The sequence below is a fragment of the Bombina bombina genome, chromosome 7 (assembly GCF_027579735.1).
Source record: "Bombina bombina isolate aBomBom1 chromosome 7, aBomBom1.pri, whole genome shotgun sequence".
Classification (NCBI taxonomy): Eukaryota; Metazoa; Chordata; class Amphibia; order Anura; family Bombinatoridae; genus Bombina; species Bombina bombina.
In genome coordinates this window covers 48,800,403-48,820,904 of record NC_069505.1, presented here as the reverse complement: position 1 = coordinate 48,820,904, position 20,502 = coordinate 48,800,403, and the positions used below count along the sequence as shown (strand labels likewise).

Below are 20,502 nucleotides of genomic sequence, written 5' to 3'. Positions count from 1 at the left end.
TAGAATTTTATTTATATTACTTTGGTCTTATGATTTTTTAAGCCCCGCCCACCACATTTCAATTTGTTGCCGTGGGGGGGGGGGGGGTTCCCTCTTTTGAATTTTGAAATGTTGGGAGGTATGATGTAGCTGGTTCTGTCAATTTGCTTTAGATTAGAGACTATTTTCAAATTCTCTGGTGGGGGGGGGGGGGGGGGGGAGTGGGGGACAAGCACAAATGTTAACCCACAACCAAGCAATATAAATAGAAAAACGTACACTTAATGTGTCATCTTTATTATTTTAATTTATTTACTAATATAATTTATTTACGAATATATATATAATAATATATTAATAAATATAACATAAATATAATATAAATTGCGGGATACCTGGTTTATCCCTTACTATCAAACAACGTTATGTAAGTCTCAAACAATTACGCTTGTTTTAACCAGCCTGAGCCTAGAAGGATCATCATAGTTTGAACTACATTACCCACAAACCACTTGCAAGACGAGAGGAAGTGACGTTTTGAAATAGTGTTCTCGTTCAGCGATGGCTGACATGGCGGCTCCCGTAAGGAATCACGTGTGGGTTGGAACCGAGACCGGAATTCTTAAAGGTCGGTGGTCACGTGAAGGGGCTTAGACGAGAGCAGCAGTGTTTATTTGAGGGTTTTTTCTATGCAGTGGTCAGGTCATCCTATGGGTGACTGTAGTAGTTATAGCATAGCAATGAACAGAGCTCCCTTTGCCTTTTAAAAAAACAAGTTTCAGTACAAAAGTATTTTAATTGTTAAACGTAAGAACAAGAATTCCTGGTCAGTAATCTAGATTAAATAATAAGATACTGTAGTAACAGGAAGTTATGAGTCTGTATTACTTCAAATGGACAGTAAAGTCAAAATTACTCTCATGACTCCAAGCAGCAATTTTAAACTTTCCAATATACTCATATTATCAAATTTGCAACATTCTCTTGATAGCCTTTGTTGAAAAGCTCATGGGAGCTAGCTGGTGATGGGAGGTTGCACATATATGCCTCTTGTCATTGGCTCATCAGAAGTGTTCAGCTAGCTCCCAGTAGTAATTGCTGCGTTTAGCTTTATTCTTCAACAAAGGATACAAAGAGAACAAATAAAATTTGACAATAGGAGTAAAATAGAAAGTTTTCTAAAATGGCATTCTCTGTCTAAATCACAGATGCTTAATTGATTAATGTCCATTTTTTTTCTTTTCTTTCTTCTGTGCGTGGTACAAGAATCTGTGGATAGTAATCTGTGTTTTATTTTTTTAAGATTGCTCGGGCATAAACATTACTAATCTAATCATTGTATTCGGATAGTAGCCCACCCCTTGGTTTAAATAAACACAGCTTTAAACATAACGTATTTTAGTTAATTGTTGTATCTATGTGTATACCTCTAGCAAAGGTCCTGTAAAGATCTGTATGATGCTGAGGGAATATGTATGCACTTCATCTTGGCCCTTAAAGCCCAGGACTGTATGATGTATCATGTATGTAGTACATGCCCCTATGGTATTTAAGAAAATAAAGTGCCCAGTAGTGTACTACAGCTTTTATTGGAATCAATTTTGCTGAAAGCTCAAAGAGGAATTGTTGCCACAAATATCAGAGAACAGTAGGCTGTTGGTGACGTCACACGTTCTGTATTTGACTTATTGCTCAAGGAATCCTGAACACAGTTACCGCAATTTCTATAATATTAAAGTGAACGTCAATTTTCATGATAAAGTGCCCGTTTTTTTTTTAAACAAAACTATTAAAAACAGGGGCACTTTCATTCATGAAAGATTACATTGCACCGGATTTTACAAATATTTACCTTCTCCTGAAACACTGGATCGCCGATCCCACGCTTGCAGCTCCTCTGTACTTCATCAGCAATGACGAAACCTTCTCTCTCCAATCACGGCTTCCCCCCCCAGGAGCGTTCATCTGGTGAGGCCACGCTGTGATTGGAGGAAGCTTGTTTCGTCATTGCTGTGTAAGTAGTTTAATTTGTTCAAATAGAAATGTGCTGCTTTTGCCTTTTACATTTTATTTTGAGTTCCCTATTATGTAATGGGGGGCTTGACAAACCTCTGTCCCTGGTTTTGAGCCCCCAAGGCACCAATGAGTCCCCCCCCCCCACAAGCTATACCTAAAATTTAGCTTAGTGTGATAAGATCCTCTCTAGGACTCTAAGCTCTGAAATACAAATCTAACTCCCCCCCCCCCCTATTGTGTTTCACCATTTTTGTAATTTACTAATATTTGGAAATGCATCAAGAGACTTTACTGCATATTCTCTGTGATATCTAACTGTAGGACCTGATGATTTAAAGCTCTCTGCACCCGTGAGATTATCTAAAAAGTCTTGTTGGTACTGGGATGTCCCTTAAAGTATTCTAGATTGGCAAATATTGGCTGTATATGAGAGGTGCAGGCACTTTGTATGTGTGGTAGTTGATTGCTTCAGACTATGGGTATGTGGTGCTTGTTATGTTTCATTTAATGTCACTATAAACATATTTATTTCTCCAGGAATAAATCTGCATAAGAAACAGGCACTAAACTACACAGAAGTGAATTCCATAAACAGAGGACAGGAAGTTAACGCCATGTGTTGGGGAGATCCCCAGGAATCCGAGGTGAGAAAACACAAAACCTGAAACTGTGATTTGTTCTCTTAAAGGGACATGAAAATCAAATACTTGCTGGCTGTTGACTCTTCTGCGCGAGAATGCTGGCTGGCTGTTGGCTTTTTCTTCTGCGCGAGAATGCTGGCTGTTGGCTTTTTCTTCTGCGCGAGAATGCTGGCTGGCTGTTGGCTTTTTCTTCTGCGCGAGAATGCTGGCTGGCTGTTGGCTTTTTCTTCTGCGTGAGAATGCTGGCTGGCTGTTGGCTTTTTCTTCTGCGTGAGAATGCTGGCTGGCTGGCTCTTTCTTCTGCACGAGAATGCTTGCTGGCTGTTGGCTCTTTCTTCTGCACGAGAATGCTTGCTGGCTGTGTTGGCTCTTTCTTCTGCATGAGAATGCCTGCTGGCTGTTGGCTCTTTCTTCTGCACGAGAATGCTTGCTGGCTATTGGCTGTTTCTTCTGTGTGAGAATGCCTGATGGCTGTTGCTCTTTCTTTTGCGCGAGAATGCCTGATGGCTGTTGCTCTTTCTTTTGCGTGAGAATGCCTGCTGGCTGTGTTGGCTCTTTCTTTTGCGCGAGAATGCCTGCTGGCTGTGTTGGCTCTTTCTTTTGCGCGAGAATGCCTGCTGGCTGTGTTGGCTCTTTCTTTTGCGCGAGAATGCCTGCTGGCTGTGTTGGCTCTTTCTTTTGCACGAGAATGCCTGCTGGCTGTGTTGGCTCTTTCTTTTGCACGAGAATGCCTTCTGGCTATGTTGGCTCTTTCTTCTGCACGAGAATGCCTGCTGGCTGTGTTGGCTCTTTCTTCTGCATGAGAATGCCTGCTGGCTGTGTTGGCTCTTTCTTCTTCACGAGAATGCCTGCTGGCTGTGTTGGCTCTTTCTTCTTCACGAGAATGCCTGCTGGCTGTGTTGGCTCTTTCTTCTGCACGAGAATGCCTGCTGGCTGTGTTGGCTCTTTCTTCTGCACGAGAATGCCTGCTGGCTGTGTTGGCTCTTTCTTCTGCACGAGAATGCCTGCTGGCTGTGTTGGCTCTTTCTTCTGCACGAGAATGCCTGCTGGCTGTGTTGGCTCTTTCTTCTGCACGAGAATGCCTGCTGGCTGTGTTGGCTCTTTCTTCTGCACGAGAATGCCTGCTGGCTGTGTTGGCTCTTTCTTCTGCACGAGAATGCCTGCTGGCTGTGTTGGCTCTTTCTTCTGCACGAGAATGCCTGCTGGCTGTGTTGGCTCTTTCTTCTGCACGAGAATGCCTGCTGGCTGTGTTGGCTCTTTCTTCTGCACGAGAATGCCTGCTGGCTGTGTTGGCTCTTTCTTCTGCACGAGAATGCCTGCTGGCTGTGTTGGCTCTTTCTTCTGCACGAGAATGCCTGCTGGCTGTGTTGGCTCTTTCTTCTGCACGAGAATGCCTGCTGGCTGTGTTGGCTCTTTCTTCTGCACGAGAATGCCTGCTGGCTGTGTTGGCTCTTTCTTCTGCACGAGAATGCCTGCTGGCTGTGTTGGCTCTTTCTTCTGCACGAGAATGCCTGCTGGCTGTGTTGGCTCTTTCTTCTGCACGAGAATGCCTGCTGGCTGTGTTGGCTCTTTCTTCTGCACGAGAATGCCTGCTGGCTGTTGCTCTTTCTTCTGCGCGAGAATGCCTGCTGGCTGTGTTGGCTCTTTTTTCTGCGTGAGAATGCTTGCTGGATGCTGACTCTTCTGCAAGTAGCCGTCAGCTATTCTATGTAATCTATGAGTAAGCGCCACTAGGGGACGTGAAACGCATCAGTTTTCTCTGCCTCTGTATTCTGTACCATGTCTATGCACTTTGCCATTGTTTTTTAACTTTTGGAATTATTAAAGATATATTTTTTATTGTTACACCACACTCTGGGAAGTGCCTGCTATTCTTTTCGATGTCAGCTATTCTACTCACAAATGCATTCATGCAATCTCTTTCCCCCTGTGACTGTACTCAGTTTATCTTATCTGTATTGTCACATTTTCTCATGTAGTCCCTGCCTGCCATATTGTAGCTCCTTTTTATCTTTGAGGGTTTTTTTGTTTTGTTTTTTAATATAAATTTTTATTGGGTTTACAGTACAGCACAACTACAAATGACAAAAGGGTATCTCCAAATGTACTCAATAAAACAAAATTGAACATATAATTAGCAAGATTTAGCTTCATATCATATATTATTTCCATAATAAATGCTATAAATTACCACAGTAATATATTACAGAATTCTAAGCTAAAATTTTACATAGCAGTACAGTACTCAGAAATAATAGCGCTCTATAGAAATATCAACATAAATAAGAAAAAGGAAGTCCCCAATGGTCAACAGTGGCCACTTTTGGACCAACAAGTATATAAATCAAGTGACAAGGGGGACGCTTATGGGAAGAGAATATAGAAAATAAATCAGAAAGGGCCAGAGAGAATATCGTATTGACTAAATATGCAGGGTATCGTTACTATTAAGAAAGTAGTAGGGGTTGCGGTATAGGCGAGATAAACCGCGTAGGTAGTCCTCCTAATCTTGGAGGCGTATTATATAGGGGGGGTGATTATTTAAGTGTGGTAGCAGGTAGCGACATGTCATATCTATGAATAAAGTCTCATGAGTATATGAGTTGCTAGAAGGGTAGAGATAAGCATATTAATAGGTGGGGGGTAGTAACATAAATAGTATAACTAAGTATTATGAGACTTAACAGAGAGCTGCCATGACCCGAATGAGTTATTATAAGTAAGTATAGTAAGTTAAAGTAAATATATGTGAAGTAATGGCTCCCAGAATGTGAATGTCACTGTATGTAACATTTATCTAGAAGGGTTAGCCAGTATTGAATAAGCTCACCCTATATAATCTCGGCATTATAGGAAGTGTACATAATTATTAGCAAATATAGTCAAGATATTGAATATGTAACAATAACAAACAATAATCTGGTTCAATGCCTAGAATATCAGCAACAAATTTGTATAGAGCACAGGACTGATCTTGCACCAGGGAAACAAAATAATAATATCTGAACAAATCAAAATGGAAATGGCAGTGGGGTGTGTCTATCTAGATTCGGGATAACCAATGTCAGTCAAAGGGTACACTCCAGTATATGAGCAAAGGATATACTGTATGGGAATAAGAGTTTATTTCCCAGGAGTATATTGGACTTCTTGGCCAATAGGAGGATGAAACATTCACGTTTGCAAATAGACCTCTATATGTTGGTTATCTGAGCAGTAGTTCGAAACAAGGACTAGTATAATTTTATATACTAAAACATAGATCTAGGATTCTCATGAACCCTCCCCCCCCCCCCCAAAAAAAAAAAAACCCAAAACATTTAAACATTACAACCTCTCAGAGATAAATAGGAAATCTGGAGATCTATTGCATAGGTACATGGGTGTTAAAATAGAAAGTAAGTCTGCCACAGGGCATGGCCCCAATGCCCAGCGGCATTAGCCATAGAGTTCCAGTATTCAGTTAAGTACGGAAAAAAAACTCCATTGCAAGACCTCAATTATCTATTAAAAGCATTACCACCTCAGTCCTAATCTCTCCTTTCTTCCCCTATTCCCAGCTATGTAGTTTATGTGAGAGGTCAGGTATTATCTATTAGGAATATAGGTTCCCCATTAACATACACCCAGTTGTTATTCACATTTAGCAGTACAAATTATTAAGCTAGGCATTGTGGAGAGAGTATGTCTGAATAATTGGTGCTGATATTAGTATATGCACCAGTCCTGTAACGAGGTTAAGTGTTATAGATAGGGTTTAAGTTTTAGTTACTGAAATACTGGTAGTCCTGCTAATATCTATATGTATGCCATTCTATTGAGGTAACTGTACTAGCTCTAGTTAATAGTACTGTGGTATTGTGCTACTTTAAAGGGCTCAATATACCAGGGTACGAACGATATACAAGATACAATAATTAAATGTGTGAAAGATGAATAAATACAAAACTCAGCAAACATTAAAAAAAAAAAAAACTAACGTTTTCATCAAACAACGATGTTGTCCTTATATACCAAGATATCTATAGTGGTACCAACATATATCTTAGATGTTTAAGTTTGATGGAAGAGACTCCTAAATACGTTGAGAAGTTATTTCCCATTTACTGCAGAAAGCCCTGCTGCTTTAACCAACGCGGACTGCGTTGTGGAGACAGAGGAAGGAATATTTAGCATACTGCGTGTGTAGCCTTGCTTGTTGATCATATGCGGGAATTATTGCAGAGTCAATCGTCCAGATCTCGGCACCAGTGAACTGCTGTGGATCGTCACCAACACCCAGACTTGCCCCCAAACAAAGCCGGTGAAGAAGAACCTTTTTCCGCTGCAAGTCCCGCGGGTGTTCTCAAATTAATATCAAGAGAGGCATCATACAGAACTGTGAAGTGCTCATACTCCAGCCCACAGGAGCAGCCATATCCCCCTCAGCTAGGCAGGGAGTTTGCGAGCCGTGTTTCTTGCTTTCATCGGGAACTTGCTTGAAGTGGTCAGGCTCTAGCCCAGATGTGAATTCACTTACGAGAAGCTGAGAGCTCATGTAGTCTGCTGTTGGGTCTATGTCATCCGCCTTTACAGAGGTTGAGCTGACCCCTCCCGCAGATTTAGCTTTAGCTGTGGGAATTAGGTTATCGAGGCTGTGATGCATCTTCTCTTTGAATTCGTAAAGCAGTGCTTGTACCTTTGTGCAAAAGAGAGTTCTGTTTATATCAGGCTGCGTCTATAAGGCCTACAGTCACCGCTACCTCGTGGTCGCTCCAATTGATTTAGGTCCAGGTAATTGCCTTAGCAAATATTCAAAGACTTGCCAAATGGTTCTCTATAGAAACTGCTTTAAAGGGACACTATACACTCATTTTTTCTTTGCATAAATGTTTTGTAGATGATCTATTTATAAAGCCCATAAAGTTGTTTTTTTTAAATGTATAGTTTTGCTTATTTTTAAATAACATTGCTCTGATTTTCAGACTCCTAACCAAGCCCCAAAGTTTTATCAGAATACTGTCAGCTACCATCTCCCGCTTGCTCCTGTTTGTGTAAAGGGTCTTTTCATATGCAAAAGAAGGGGGAGGGGGGGGAGTGTCTTATTTCCCACTTGATGTGGGCTTTCCAGCTACCTTTTTCAATGGAGCTAAACTGAGAACTTCTAAGTAAGTTTTTAAACAGTTTTATACTGGATTTTTATATCGGTATCTGTGCATCTTATTCTTTATAGTAGTGTCTATTAGATGCAGTTATATGAAAATGAGTGTATACTGTCCCTTTAACTGTATGTGAGTATAGATCAGAGGCTTTACTGGGATCAATTAAATATACCTCTATATCGATTAGTTTTTTCAGGAGCTCATGAACTGTGCATATTGTCTCTTCTGTGGCTAGCTCCGCCCCCCCTTTTATTTTTGAGTTTGACCTTTTGACTTTCCCCTTTTCTTTGTGCCTTTGTCAGATCCTGCTCGGGTGCCGTGATGGGAAAGTGCGAGTTTTTAGTACAGAAAAATCAAAATTTATAGAAATTCACGAGTGTGAAGAAGCAGAGGCGGTCTTTCGAGGTCTGGCGGTGCTAGATAAGTGAGTAATCATCAGACTAATGTGTGTGGGGAGCTATGAAATAACCTGATCTAATGCCATATATATATTTGTATGTTCTCTAGTTCTTTTATAACTTGCGCAGAGTCAGGACTTCTGAAAGTATGGAAGGAAGGATCCTCTGAGAATGTAAGTATCAATCCATTTATTCATTTTCTGGGGAGTCAACTCCTTGACATGTTTTATTTTTGATTTATCATAAAGATTTAGATGAAAATCTTTTTCATTACATATTTATGTGTCCCTTAAAGGGATGTTAAAGTCAAAATGAAACCCTTAACCCAATAGGACGTGTACACATGATGTGTGTGCATGTTTATATATATATATATATATATATATATATACCTCTTGGTATCCTTTGTTAAAACATAATCCTGGGTGAGCTCAGGAGCGTGCACGTGTCTTAAGCCCTATGACAGCAGAGTTTTATACATAATTACAAACATTGCTGCCATAGACTGCTATAGACGTGCAAGCCCCTAAGCTCCTATAAGCCTACCGAGACTCAGTCTTCAACAAAGTTGTATAAAATTGCTGCTCTGTCTGAATCATGAAAGTTTAATTTTGACTTTACTGTCCCTTTAATGCCGCACACAAATCACCTGCAATTCTCCTATTCTATGTGAATTGTACACAGCATTAACTATGCATTGTGCAGGGTTTACTAAGATCTTTTTTCAGGTGGATACTCACTGGGTTTGGCCATTGATAATGCAGAATTAATGACAGGAATTTAAATGTTTCATTTCACCTGCAATTCACATCTTAAAGGGACATTGTACACTAGATTTTTCTTTGCATACATGTTTTGTAGATGATCCATTTATATAGCCCATCTGGCAGTGTTTCTTGTAACGATGTACAGTTTTGCTTATTTGTAAATAGCATTGTGCTGATTTTCAGACTCTTAACCAAGCCCCAAAATTTTAGATGTATACTGATGTCTACAGATTCCTGCGTGCTCCTGTTTGTGCAATGGGTCTTTTTATATGCAGGGGAGGGTCTGCTCTCAGCCCCTTTCACTGGGTGTCCCAGCCTAACCTCATATTAACTGTGAGCTTCTAAGTGAGTTTTTATAAGGTTTTGTACTGCATTTTTAGATCAGTATTTGTGCATATTCTTTTTTTATAGTAGTGTTTATGATATGCAGTTATATGAAAATCGGTGTATACTGTCCCTTTAATGAATAGACCACTTAGTAACTCCAAAAATAATGAATATAATTTGAACTTCTGTAAAATGGTGTTTGACATTGAACAGTCCGGCAAACGTACGCTGTTATTTTAAAGAAGTCACATTAGCTTCAGGAATAATCAGATTAAATTGACCAACGTTGATGAGTACTATGTATGTTTTTCTCTCTATTCACGTCTACGATTATCGTGTTTCCGTCATTATCAGCTGGAGGTTCAGGTTGGACCTGGGGTGGAGCGGATGCGTCAGTGCGGTACTCATCGTCACAGAGTGGCTACAGGGGGCAAAGAGAATGACCTGAAAATCTGGGACCTGGAGAGGGCCGAGGAACCGATATTTAGGGCAAAGAATGTGAGTGTAATTATCATTTATTTGTAAAGTGTTACCGAATTCCGTAGCGCTGGGTACATGATTAGGTGCACACGACCACACTGATTCATGGTAAACAGACTAAACACAATACATTAAAGGGATATGAAACCCCAATATTTTGTGATTCAGACAGAACAAATAATTTAAAAAAAGTTCCCAATTTACTTCTATTATCAAATTTGCTTTATTCCTATGATATTCTTTGTTGAAGAGATACCTAGGTAGGTGTCTGGAGCACTATATAGCAGGAAATAGCGCTGCCAGCTAGTGCTCTTGCAAATGGTATAACATTCTTCCTGCCATATAATGTTGCACACACCTGCACTCTCCTGAGCTTACGACACTGCTTTTTAACAAAAGATACCAAGAGAGCAAAGCAAATGTGATAATAGGAGTAAATTGGAATGTTGTTTAAAATTGCTGCTGTATCTGAATCACAGAAGAAAATGTTTGGGTTTTATGTCCCTTTAATACAGGAGAAGAAAGGTCCTGATCCTAAGAGCTTAAAGAGACCGGAAACCCCAATTTTTTCTTTCTTGACTCATATATAGAACAAACAATTTTAAACATCTTTCCAATTTACTTCTATTAAATTTGCTTCATTCTCTTGGTATCCTTTGTTGAAACATCAATGCACTACTGGGACCTAGCTGAGCATATCAGGTCAGCCAATGACAGGAAGAATATATGTGTAGCCACCAATCGGCAGCTAGCTCCCAGTAGTGTATAACAGGTATTCTTTTCAACAAATGATATCAAAAGAACAAAACAAATGAGATCATGGAAATCATTTGGAAAGTTGTTAAAAATGACATGCTCTATCCAAATAGTGAAAGAAAAAATATTGGTTTCATGCTCCTTTTTAAAGGGACAGTCTAATCCGGAATGTTTATTGTTTAAAAAGATAGATAATCCCTTTATTACCCATTCCCTAGTTTTGCATAACCAACACAGTTATAACAATACACTTTGTACCTCTGTAATTACCTTGTATCTAAACCTCTGCAGACAGCCCCCTTATTTCAGTTCTTTTGTCAGACTTGCAATTTAGCCAATCAGTGCTGGCTAGGTAACTCCACTGGAGTTAGCACAATGTTATCTATATGGCTCACATGAACTAGCAGTGTCTAGCTGTGAAAACTGTCAAAATGCACTGAGATAAGAGGCGTCATTAAGGGCTTAGAAATTAGCATATGAGCCTACCTATGTTTAGTTTTCAACAAAGAATACCAAGCGAACAAAGCAAATCTGATGAGTAAAGTAAATTTTGAAGTTGTTGAAAAGTACATGCCCTATCTGAATCATGATATTTTAATTTTGACTAGAGACTGTCCCTTTAAGTTTACAGGAAGCCACTTCTTGTGGTAGTTAATGACCTAATTATGACTTTATCGCAGGTGAGGAACGACTGGCTGGATCTTCGTGTTCCCGTCTGGATTCGAGATCTAGACTTTATCCCGGGGTCGGAGAAAGTTATCACCGGCACAAGTCATCACCAGGTGAGGGTGCTTCTTTACTTCCACTGTTCTGTGTGGTCCGTTTGTCTGTCTGGGAATTGAGAGCGCAAATTCTGCAGAAGCTGATGGGTTCCCGTATTTCTTTTTAAGGTTAGAATATATGACCCCAGCACTCGTCAGAGGCGTCCAGTTCTAGAGGTGCTGTTTGGTGAGGATCCGATTACTGCTCTGAGCGTCACTCCAGATGGAAGGTAAGGCCAATAGGAGATGATGGTTGGAAATTTACAATATACCCTTTCATGACAGGGTTAATTTGTCTACATCGGAACAATGTTCCGATGTAGACCAATTGAAATCCTGCGACTGTGCGCGCTATCGCGATATTTCAGTTATGGGATCGGATCAGGGGGCGTCACTATGACGCTAGGCACGCCCTCCAGACCGCGATTGCATCTAGGAAGCGCTGTTGTCTTCAGGACAGCCAAACGGCTAGGACGTTCTATTCCGTCCTCACAGCTCTAAAGCTCAGCGCAATTAGGACGGAATAGAACGCCATAACGGCATTAAAAGGTTAAAAGAACCTTAAAGGGACACTGTACCCCAAAAAATTATTTTGTGATTCAGATTGAGCATGAAATTTTAAGCAACTTTCTAATTTACTCCTATTATCAAATTTTCTTCATTCTCTTGGTATCTTTATTTGAAATGCAAGAATGTAAGTTTAGATGCCGGCCCATTTTTGGTGAACAACCTGGGTTGTCCTTGCTGATTGGTGGATAAATTCATCCACCAATTAAAAAACTGCTGTCCAGAGTACTGAAACCAAAAAAAAAGCTTAGATGCCTTCTTTTTCAAATAATGATAGCAAGAGAACGAAGAAAATTTGATAATAGGAGTAAATTAGAAATTTGCTTAAAATTGCATGCTCTTTCTGAATTACAAAAGAAAAAAATTGGGTTCAGTGTCCCTTTTAAGTCAAAGCTTTCCTTTTTTTTTGGAACATGGCTCTTTCCCATGAGAGCTTGCTTAGGTATGGAAGGTGACAGACTTCAAGGGTAGATCTATCCTCTTATCAATTTTGCTTCATTCTTGTGATATCCTTTATTGAAGGAGCATCAATGCACTACTGGGAGCTAGCTGAACACATCGGTAAGCCAATGACGGGAGGCATATATGTGCAGCCACCAATCAGCAGCTAGCTCCTTAACCTACATAGATATGCTTTTCAAGAAAGGATACTTGGAAAACAAAGCAAATTAGATAATAGAAGTAAAAGTGGATTCAAATTAGATGTTTTCTCTGAATCATGAAAGAACAAAATGGGTTTCATGTCCCATATACAACTGAACACACAGGGTGAGCCAATGAAAGACGCAAGGCATATGTGCAGCCACCAATCAACAGCTAGTTTCCAGTAGTGCATTGCTGCTACTGGGCCTACCTAGGTATGCTTTTTTAACAAAGGATATTAAGAGAATGAAACAGATTTGTTAATAGAAGCAAAATGGAAAGTTGTTTAAAATTGCATGCGCTATCTGAATCATAAAAGTTTAGTTTTGACTTTACTTAAGTACTAGTTAAAGGGACAGTCAAGTCCAAAAAAAACTTTCATGTTTTAAATAGGGAATGTCATTTTAAACAACTTTCCATTTTACTTTTATTACCAATTTTGCTTTGTTCTCTTGGTATTCTTATTTAAAAGCTAAACCTAGGAGGTTCATATGCTAATTTCTTACATCTTGAAGACTGCCTCTACTGAATGCATTTTGACCACTAGAGGGTGTTAGTTCATGTGTTTCATATAGATAACATTGAGCTCATGCACGTGAAGCTACCCTGGAGTGAGCACTGATTGGCTAAACTGCAAGTCTGTCAAAAGAACTGAAATAAGGGGGCAGTCTGCAGAGGCTTAGATACAGGGTAATTAGAGAAGTAAAAAGTGTATTAATATAACAGTGTTGGTTATGCAAAACTGGGGAATGGGTAATAAGGGATTATCTATCTTTTTTAAACAACAACAATTCTGGTGTAGACTGTCCCTTCTCCATAGCTGGGCAGCTGCTGAACCAATCGGGAGCATCGTATAACTATAAATGTAGCTGCCAATTCCTTAAGACGTCCGGCTCATGAGCAGTGATTCATTACCGCTCTGTTAAAGGGACAGTATACACCAATTTTCATATAACTGCATGTAATAGACACTACTATAAAGAATAAGATGCACAGATACTGATATAAAAATCCAGTATAAAATGGTTTAAAAACTTACTTAGCTGTCAGTTTGGCTCTGTTGAAAAGGCTGCTGGAAAGCCCACTGCAAGTGGGAAATAAGACACCCCCCCTCCCCCTTCTTTTGCATATGAAAAGACCCTTTACACAAACAGGAGCAATCTGGAGTAGGTAGTTGACGGTATTCACATAAAGCTTTGGGGCTTGGTTAGGAGTCTGAAAATCAGAGCAATGTTATTTAAAAATAAGCAAAACTATACATTTATTTTTAAAAAAAACTTTATGGGCTATATAAATAGATCATCTACAAAACATTTATGCAAAGAAAAAATGAGTGTATAACGTCCCTTTAATCCCCTTTGCTTGCTGGGGTTGAACACTTAGCGGCGCACACAGTAGTGAATAGTATTATAATTATGAGTTAGTAACATACTCACACTCGTTAGCTTATGTTGCTATTGCACTTTCATGTCCCGTGTTTAATTATAACAGTAGGAAAATAAATCCTGAAAGTACAATGTAAAGTTTTGTTTTTTTATACCTAAGAATAAATATTTTTGGAGTTAAAATGTTAAATGATTAAGCCATTTAGACATAGTTCTTACGTCACAGCTACTTTGCCTAGCGTTACCATGTTCCCTATGGTACCTACGTCTAACACTCTGGCGCAGGCTGCGGCCCCTGCTGTGTCATCTTTGACCGCGAGAGCAGCCAGAGGCAGAAGACATCTGCCTTCATATGGTAAGGAAGCGCTGATGGTTTTTTAAATATACCAAAACGGGCCTAGATTAATACTTTTAGGTTGTCTACTAAAAGAATGTATAGTTTTGATAGGTATAAAAAGGCTCTCTTTCTGTTTAAATGGAGTGAAAGCAAAAATGCTAAAAATTCTCTGGTACGTTGGGTACGTTTTTCTCTAAGATTCACGATCCTGAAGGAAAGCGAGGATTAAGACCCAGTGTTCTCCTACTTGGAGATCTATATTCTGGCCATGATCAGTAATACCTGACAGAACTCGGATTTTACTGCTGGTCGCTGCTCCTTAACTCATCCGCCACATCTGAGGCAGCGGACAGCAATCAGCCCGATCGGGTTCATTAACACCCCCTGCTAGCAGTTGATTGGCTGCAAATTTTCCGGGGGGCGGCATTGCACAAGCATTTCACGAGAAAGGCTTGTGCAATGATAAATGCCGATAGCGTATGCTGTCTGCCTTTTTCGATGTGCGCTACTGCGGATCATGTCCGCTCGCACTCTAATAAATCGGCCCCTAAGCATTAGTTGGTCTAAAAATTCAGGTTCTGTAACATCTTCATGCAGTAGTGACACCTAGTGGTCAATTCAGTTCTAAAAAAAAATAATAACATTTTAAATGTTACGTTAGAAAGTGGAGTGATCTGCACTTAGAGACAGTAAAGTCAAATTTGAACTTTGATGATTCAAATAGAGTTTGCAATTTCAGGCAATTTTCCACTTTATTACTGTTATATATAATTTGCTTCAATCTCTTTTGCTATCATTTGCCTCTTGTCATTAGTATACACGTGGTGTGTTCAGCTAACTCACAGTAGTGCATTGCTGCTCCTTCAACAAAGGATACCAAGAGGATGAAGCAAATTTGAAAATAGAAATACATTGGAAAATTGTTATGTTAAATATTATGCTCTACTTGAATCATGAAAGGAAAAAAATGTAATGGTACAGACTTTCATGAGTGTAAAATTAAAGTGCCATAAAATATGTTGAGATCTGTGCATATCCTAAAAGGGCTAATTAAGGAAAAATAGTTTGCATAAAAAAATGTTTAAAAATTGCTGGCAAATATTTTACAATCATTTCCAAAAATAAGCAAAATGAGTTCCATAGCCATGCTGTCTGGAGTAGTCTGATCCACCCCCCTTATCAGTGTTTAGCATCAGAAACACAGGCCTTGTATTTCAACTGAGTTCACAGCAGCTTATTTGCTTCTAGCCATGCTCCAGCAGATAATGACTGTTATAAAGTCTGCTGCATTCTACCAAATCAAAGGTGATATAGATACATAGAAGGAATTGTGTGTGGGGGGGGGGGGGTTAGAGCTGTACAATTTGGAAACTTAAAAGAAAGGGTTAATGGCGAGGCACTGCAGTATAAATTTGCAGGTAAAGTATTTAAAGTACATATATAGTGTGTCTCTATCCCAACGTGTTTTATGTCCCTTTAAAGTTTTTTTTTATTTTTGAAGGCATATGAAGCACTTTCATGTTGTAATATAAAATGTTTAAAGGGACAGAAAAAACAAACATTTCTCCCATAATTCAGATAGAACAAACTATTTTAAACAACTTTGCAATTTACTTCAATTATCAAATTTGCTTCGTTTTATTGTTATTTTTTGGGGATGCAAAATGAAACCCAAAAATGTATTTTGTGATTTAAACAGTGCAAATCTTTTAAAAAGTTTCCAATTCTCTTATGAAATTTGCTTTGTTCCCATGTTATTGTGTGTTGAAGAGATACCTAGGTAGGGGTCTGGCGCACGACATAGCAGGAAATAGCGCTGCCCTCTAGTGTTCTTGCTTTACAATATAATGGTCAGTAAAATGAGCGGATCATTTCTCTGCTGGTTTCTGAGAATCTGTTCCACATAGACGAGCAGAACATTTATTTGTTATTATTATTATTGGACTGTTACATTCCTTTTAATGCGTTGCATTTTATTAATTCGCCCTATTTTATTATGGGTTTTGTGTTTTTAATTGTACAGTAAATAGAACTTTCTTTGGTTCATTCAGATGATGTTCAGATATAGTTATATTGTGATTTTCTGTTTTAAAGGTCAGTGGTGGTTGGAAACTCTCATGGGAATATGGGTGTCATTGATTTGAGAAAAGGTGAGAATATCCGTTGATTTCACATTGCTATATTTTTTTTAAAGGGGCGCAGCTCTATCATTATTTTTCACTTTCACTGTGTATAGCATCCCTCAGCCCTGATATGGTTAATTTCTCTGTTTATTTTTAGTCACCCACCTGCAGACTTTTTTTTTTTTTTTTTTTGGATCTGTTTTCAGCTCAGCCAATGAGAATCTGTACCTCCCACTCCATTGCAGACTCCTAGTCTTATAGTCAAGCAGGACTGGTAGCACTTGTATGGGAATATATTTTCTCATTGTGTGTGCCAACTGATGTTACTGATTTGAGTGGGAAAATAGTCTTCTGCAGGTGGGAAACCAGTGTCGCTTACAGGCCTCATTGAGAGATGCTTAGCTATCACTAGTGTAAGTTATAGGAGAAATAAACAAACTTTAGTTTAGAGCGTCCCTTTAATACCGCTACAGTTTGTAACCATGTGCCGTTTCTCTCTCCCTCAGGCAGTCTCCTGCGATGTCTAAAGGGAAGTGCGGGTTCTGTAAGGTCAATACAGTGTCACGCTTCTCTCAGTCTTGTGGCGACCTGTGGCCTGGACAGGTTCCTTCGGATACACAACTACGCTGACAAGGAACTGCTGCACAAGGTAGCTGGATTAAAGGGACAGTCTACTCCCAGAATTGTTATTGTTTAAAAAGATAGATAATCCCTTTATTACCCATTCCACAGTTTTGCATAACTAACACTGTTATATTAATATACTTTTTACCACTGTGATTACCTTGTATTTAAGCCTCTGCAGACTGCCCCTTATCTCAGTGCTTTTGTTAGACTTGCATTTTAGCCAATCAGTGCTGACTCATAAATAACTTCATGGGCGTGAGCACAGTGTTATCTATATGACACATGAACTAGCAGTGTCTAGCTGTGAAAACTAAATGCACTGATATATGAGGCAGCCTTCAATGGTTTAGAAATCAGTTTCAGCCTACCTAGGTGTAGCCTTCAACAAAGAATACCAAAAGAACAAAGAAAATATGATGATAAAAGTAAATTGGAAAGTTGTTTAGCATGTCCTATCTGAATCATGAAAGTTTAATTTTGGACTAGACTGTCCCTTTCAAAGGGACATGACTTATAATTTTTCTTTCATGCTTTGGATAGAGCAACTGACGTCCATTATCTCATTTGCTTTGTTCTCTTGGTGTCCTTTTTTAAACAGCATACCTGTGACAAACTACTAGGAGCTAGCTGCTGATTGGTAGCTACATATATATTTTTCCTGTCATTGGCTGATCTGATGTGCTCAGCTAGCTCCCAGTAGTGCACTGCTGTTTCATAACTGAAGGACACAGTAATATTTCAGTAGTGAAATGAGGTTTATTGGATTAACAGAAAATGTGCAATATGCATCAAAATGAAATTAGACAGGTGCATAAATTTGGGCACCCTTGTCATTTTGTTGGTTTGAATACCTGTGGCTACCTAGCACTGATTAATTGGAACACACAATTGGTGAGCCCATTAAGCCTTGAACTTCATAGACAGGTGCATCCAATCATGAGAAAGGGTATTTAAGGTGGCCAATTGCAAGTTGTTGTTCTCTTTGACTCTCCTCTGAAGAGTGGCAACATCGGGCCTCAAAACAACTCTCAAATTACCTGAAAACAAAGATTGTTCAACATTATGGTTTAGGGGATGACTACAAAAAGCTATTGCAGAGATTTAAGCTGCCAGTGGCCACTGTGAGGAACATAGTGAGGAAATGGAAGACCACAGGCACAGTTCTTGTTAAGGCCAGAAGTAAAATATCAGAGAGGCAAAGGATGGTGAGAACGGTCAAAAACAGCCCACAGACCACCTACAACATCATCTTGCTGCAGATGGTGTCACTGTGCATCGTCCAACAATTCAGTGTATGGGAGAGTGATGCGGAAGAAGCCTTTTCTGCACACACGCCACAAACAGTCGCTTGAGGTATGCAAACGCACATTTGCACAAGCCAGCTTCATTTTGGAAGAAGGTGCTGTGGACTGATGAAACAAAGATTGAGTTATTTGGTCATAACAAGGGGCGTTATGCATGGCGGAAAGAGAACACAGCGTTCCAAGACAAACACTTGCTACCCACAGTAAAATTTGGTGAATGTTCTATCATGTTTTGGGGCTGTGTGGCCATTGCCGGTACTGGGAATCTTGTTACAGTTGAGGGTCACATGGATTCCACTCAATATCAGCAGATACTTAAATAATGTTGAGGAATCATTCATAAAGTTGAAGTTACGCCGGGGCTGGATATTTCAACAAGACAACGACCCAAAACACTGCTCAAAATCTACTCTGGCATTTATGCAGAGGAACAAGTACAATGTTCTGGAATGGCCATCCCAGTCCCCAGACCTGAATATCATTGACAATCTGTGGGGTGATTTGAAGCGGGCTGTCCATGCTCGGCAACCATCAAACCTAACTGAACTGGAGATGTTTTGCAAGGAGGAATGGTCCAAAATACCTTCATCCAGAATCCAGACACTTATTTCTGCTAAAGGAGGCTCTACTAATTATTGATGCAATATTTCTGTTGGGGCCCAAATTTATGCACCTAATTTTGTTTTGATGCATATTGCACATTTTCTGTTAATCCAATAAACATAATTTCACTACTGAAATATTACTGTGTCCTTCAGTTATTTGATAGATCAAAATGAAATTGCTGATCCAAACACCCAATTATTTATAAATGAAAATCATGGAGATTGTCAGGGGTGCCTAAACGTTTGCATACAACTGTATATACAGGCACATCTGTTTAATAAATCCTACAGTATAACCCAGAATCCCTCACTCCTGTTCATATCTCTCTCCACCAAAGGTCTACTTAAAATCTCGGTTAAATTGTCTTTTGTTCTCATCCCAGGAGAAATGGGAGGTGAGTTTATGTCGTGTGGTTAGTATGTGTTTGTGTAACGTATGTGTAGCAGAAAAGAGGGTATATGATATTTTATTTACTTTTTAGGAGGAAAATGACACAGACCTTTTAGAAGATGGCGTAAAGGACGAGGAGGATGAAGTCTGGGACACTATGGAGACTGTTACTGACAAAACTGTCAACAAGCGACTGAAAGAAGAGAACCGGACAGAAGAAGAAACCCCCAAATTAAAGAAGAAACGAAAATGAATTTGAATTGCTGTATTCTCGCATTTAATAACCTTGAAAACAGACGCATCTAGCTGGTCAATTTGCTTATGGACATTGCGAGGAATCCCTGCTGTGAGGGGAAAAGTGACCTTGTATATGTGTGATATATTGTCTGTGTATAGGACAGTCATGACAGGTCTTCAGCTGTAACAGATATTCTATAAGAATGTGTCACATTCTTATATACAGAAGGAATACAATTATTGTATATATCATAGAGCTGTACAATATATCATCAAAATCATGTTGCAAAGTGTATTTTAATGTGGTTGAAAGGATTTCCAGTTTACCAATAGAATGAACTACAGAAGCAGAGGTTTTTATTTGATTTGTTCATTAAAGGGACATTTTGACATACAATTCCATTGCCTAGCTTATATGTTTAAAGAGATATAAAACATTGTTTTAATTAAAAAAGCCCAAAGCAGTGCGTTTTACTTAATATAAATCATTGCAATATATATTATTTATTTTAAAAGGATTTTAACTTATTTCAAACTAAATTAGTGCAGTGTCCATTGGTTCCTGTCACAGCCCCACAAGAGGGCTGTGGTCACTACAGGAAGGCAAAGAAGCAGCTTTTCCATTAGTGTTTCTAGGAGACACCTATAATAGCTGCAGTCAGTGTATTGCCCATGCTCAGCAGTGGGCCGTTGCTGAAACAATCAGTTGATAGTAGAACCTAAGTTTTGTAATGGCAGTTCTCTGTTTCTTTTATGTTTACTTTAACATATTATTTTACTATAGGAGCACTGTTTCACTAACCTATACAAAGCTTGATGATATATGTAAGTCTCACGGTTCAGGACCCTAATGCATAACAGGACTTACTCTTGTGGTTACGTCAAGTTGTCTTTGGCTAAAAGGTGTGTGCACATTTGCATTGCCTTTTTCACTTGGTGGTTGCTGCCTTGTCTGCTTTCCAGTGTAGTGACAGAAAAACAAAACCTTATGTTAATGCTAAAGTTTATTTTCACTCCT

General features: G+C 39.2%; 1 protein-coding gene across 1 annotated transcript; it reads left to right on the top strand.

Moving 5' to 3' along the window:
* The first annotated feature begins 444 nt into the window (after nucleotides 1–444).
* On the top strand, nucleotides 445–19,948 carry WDR74 (WD repeat domain 74). The gene is made up of 11 exons (XM_053688864.1): nucleotides 445–607; nucleotides 2,533–2,639; nucleotides 8,080–8,201; nucleotides 8,285–8,348; nucleotides 9,624–9,767; nucleotides 11,186–11,287; nucleotides 11,396–11,496; nucleotides 16,292–16,347; nucleotides 16,827–16,969; nucleotides 19,195–19,251; nucleotides 19,339–19,948. The coding sequence occupies exons 1-11, from the start codon at nucleotides 541–543 to the stop codon at nucleotides 19,498–19,500; spliced, it is 1,125 nt and encodes a 374-aa protein (XP_053544839.1). The 5' UTR covers nucleotides 445–540; the 3' UTR covers nucleotides 19,501–19,948.
* Nucleotides 19,949–20,502: the final 554 nt, after the last annotated feature.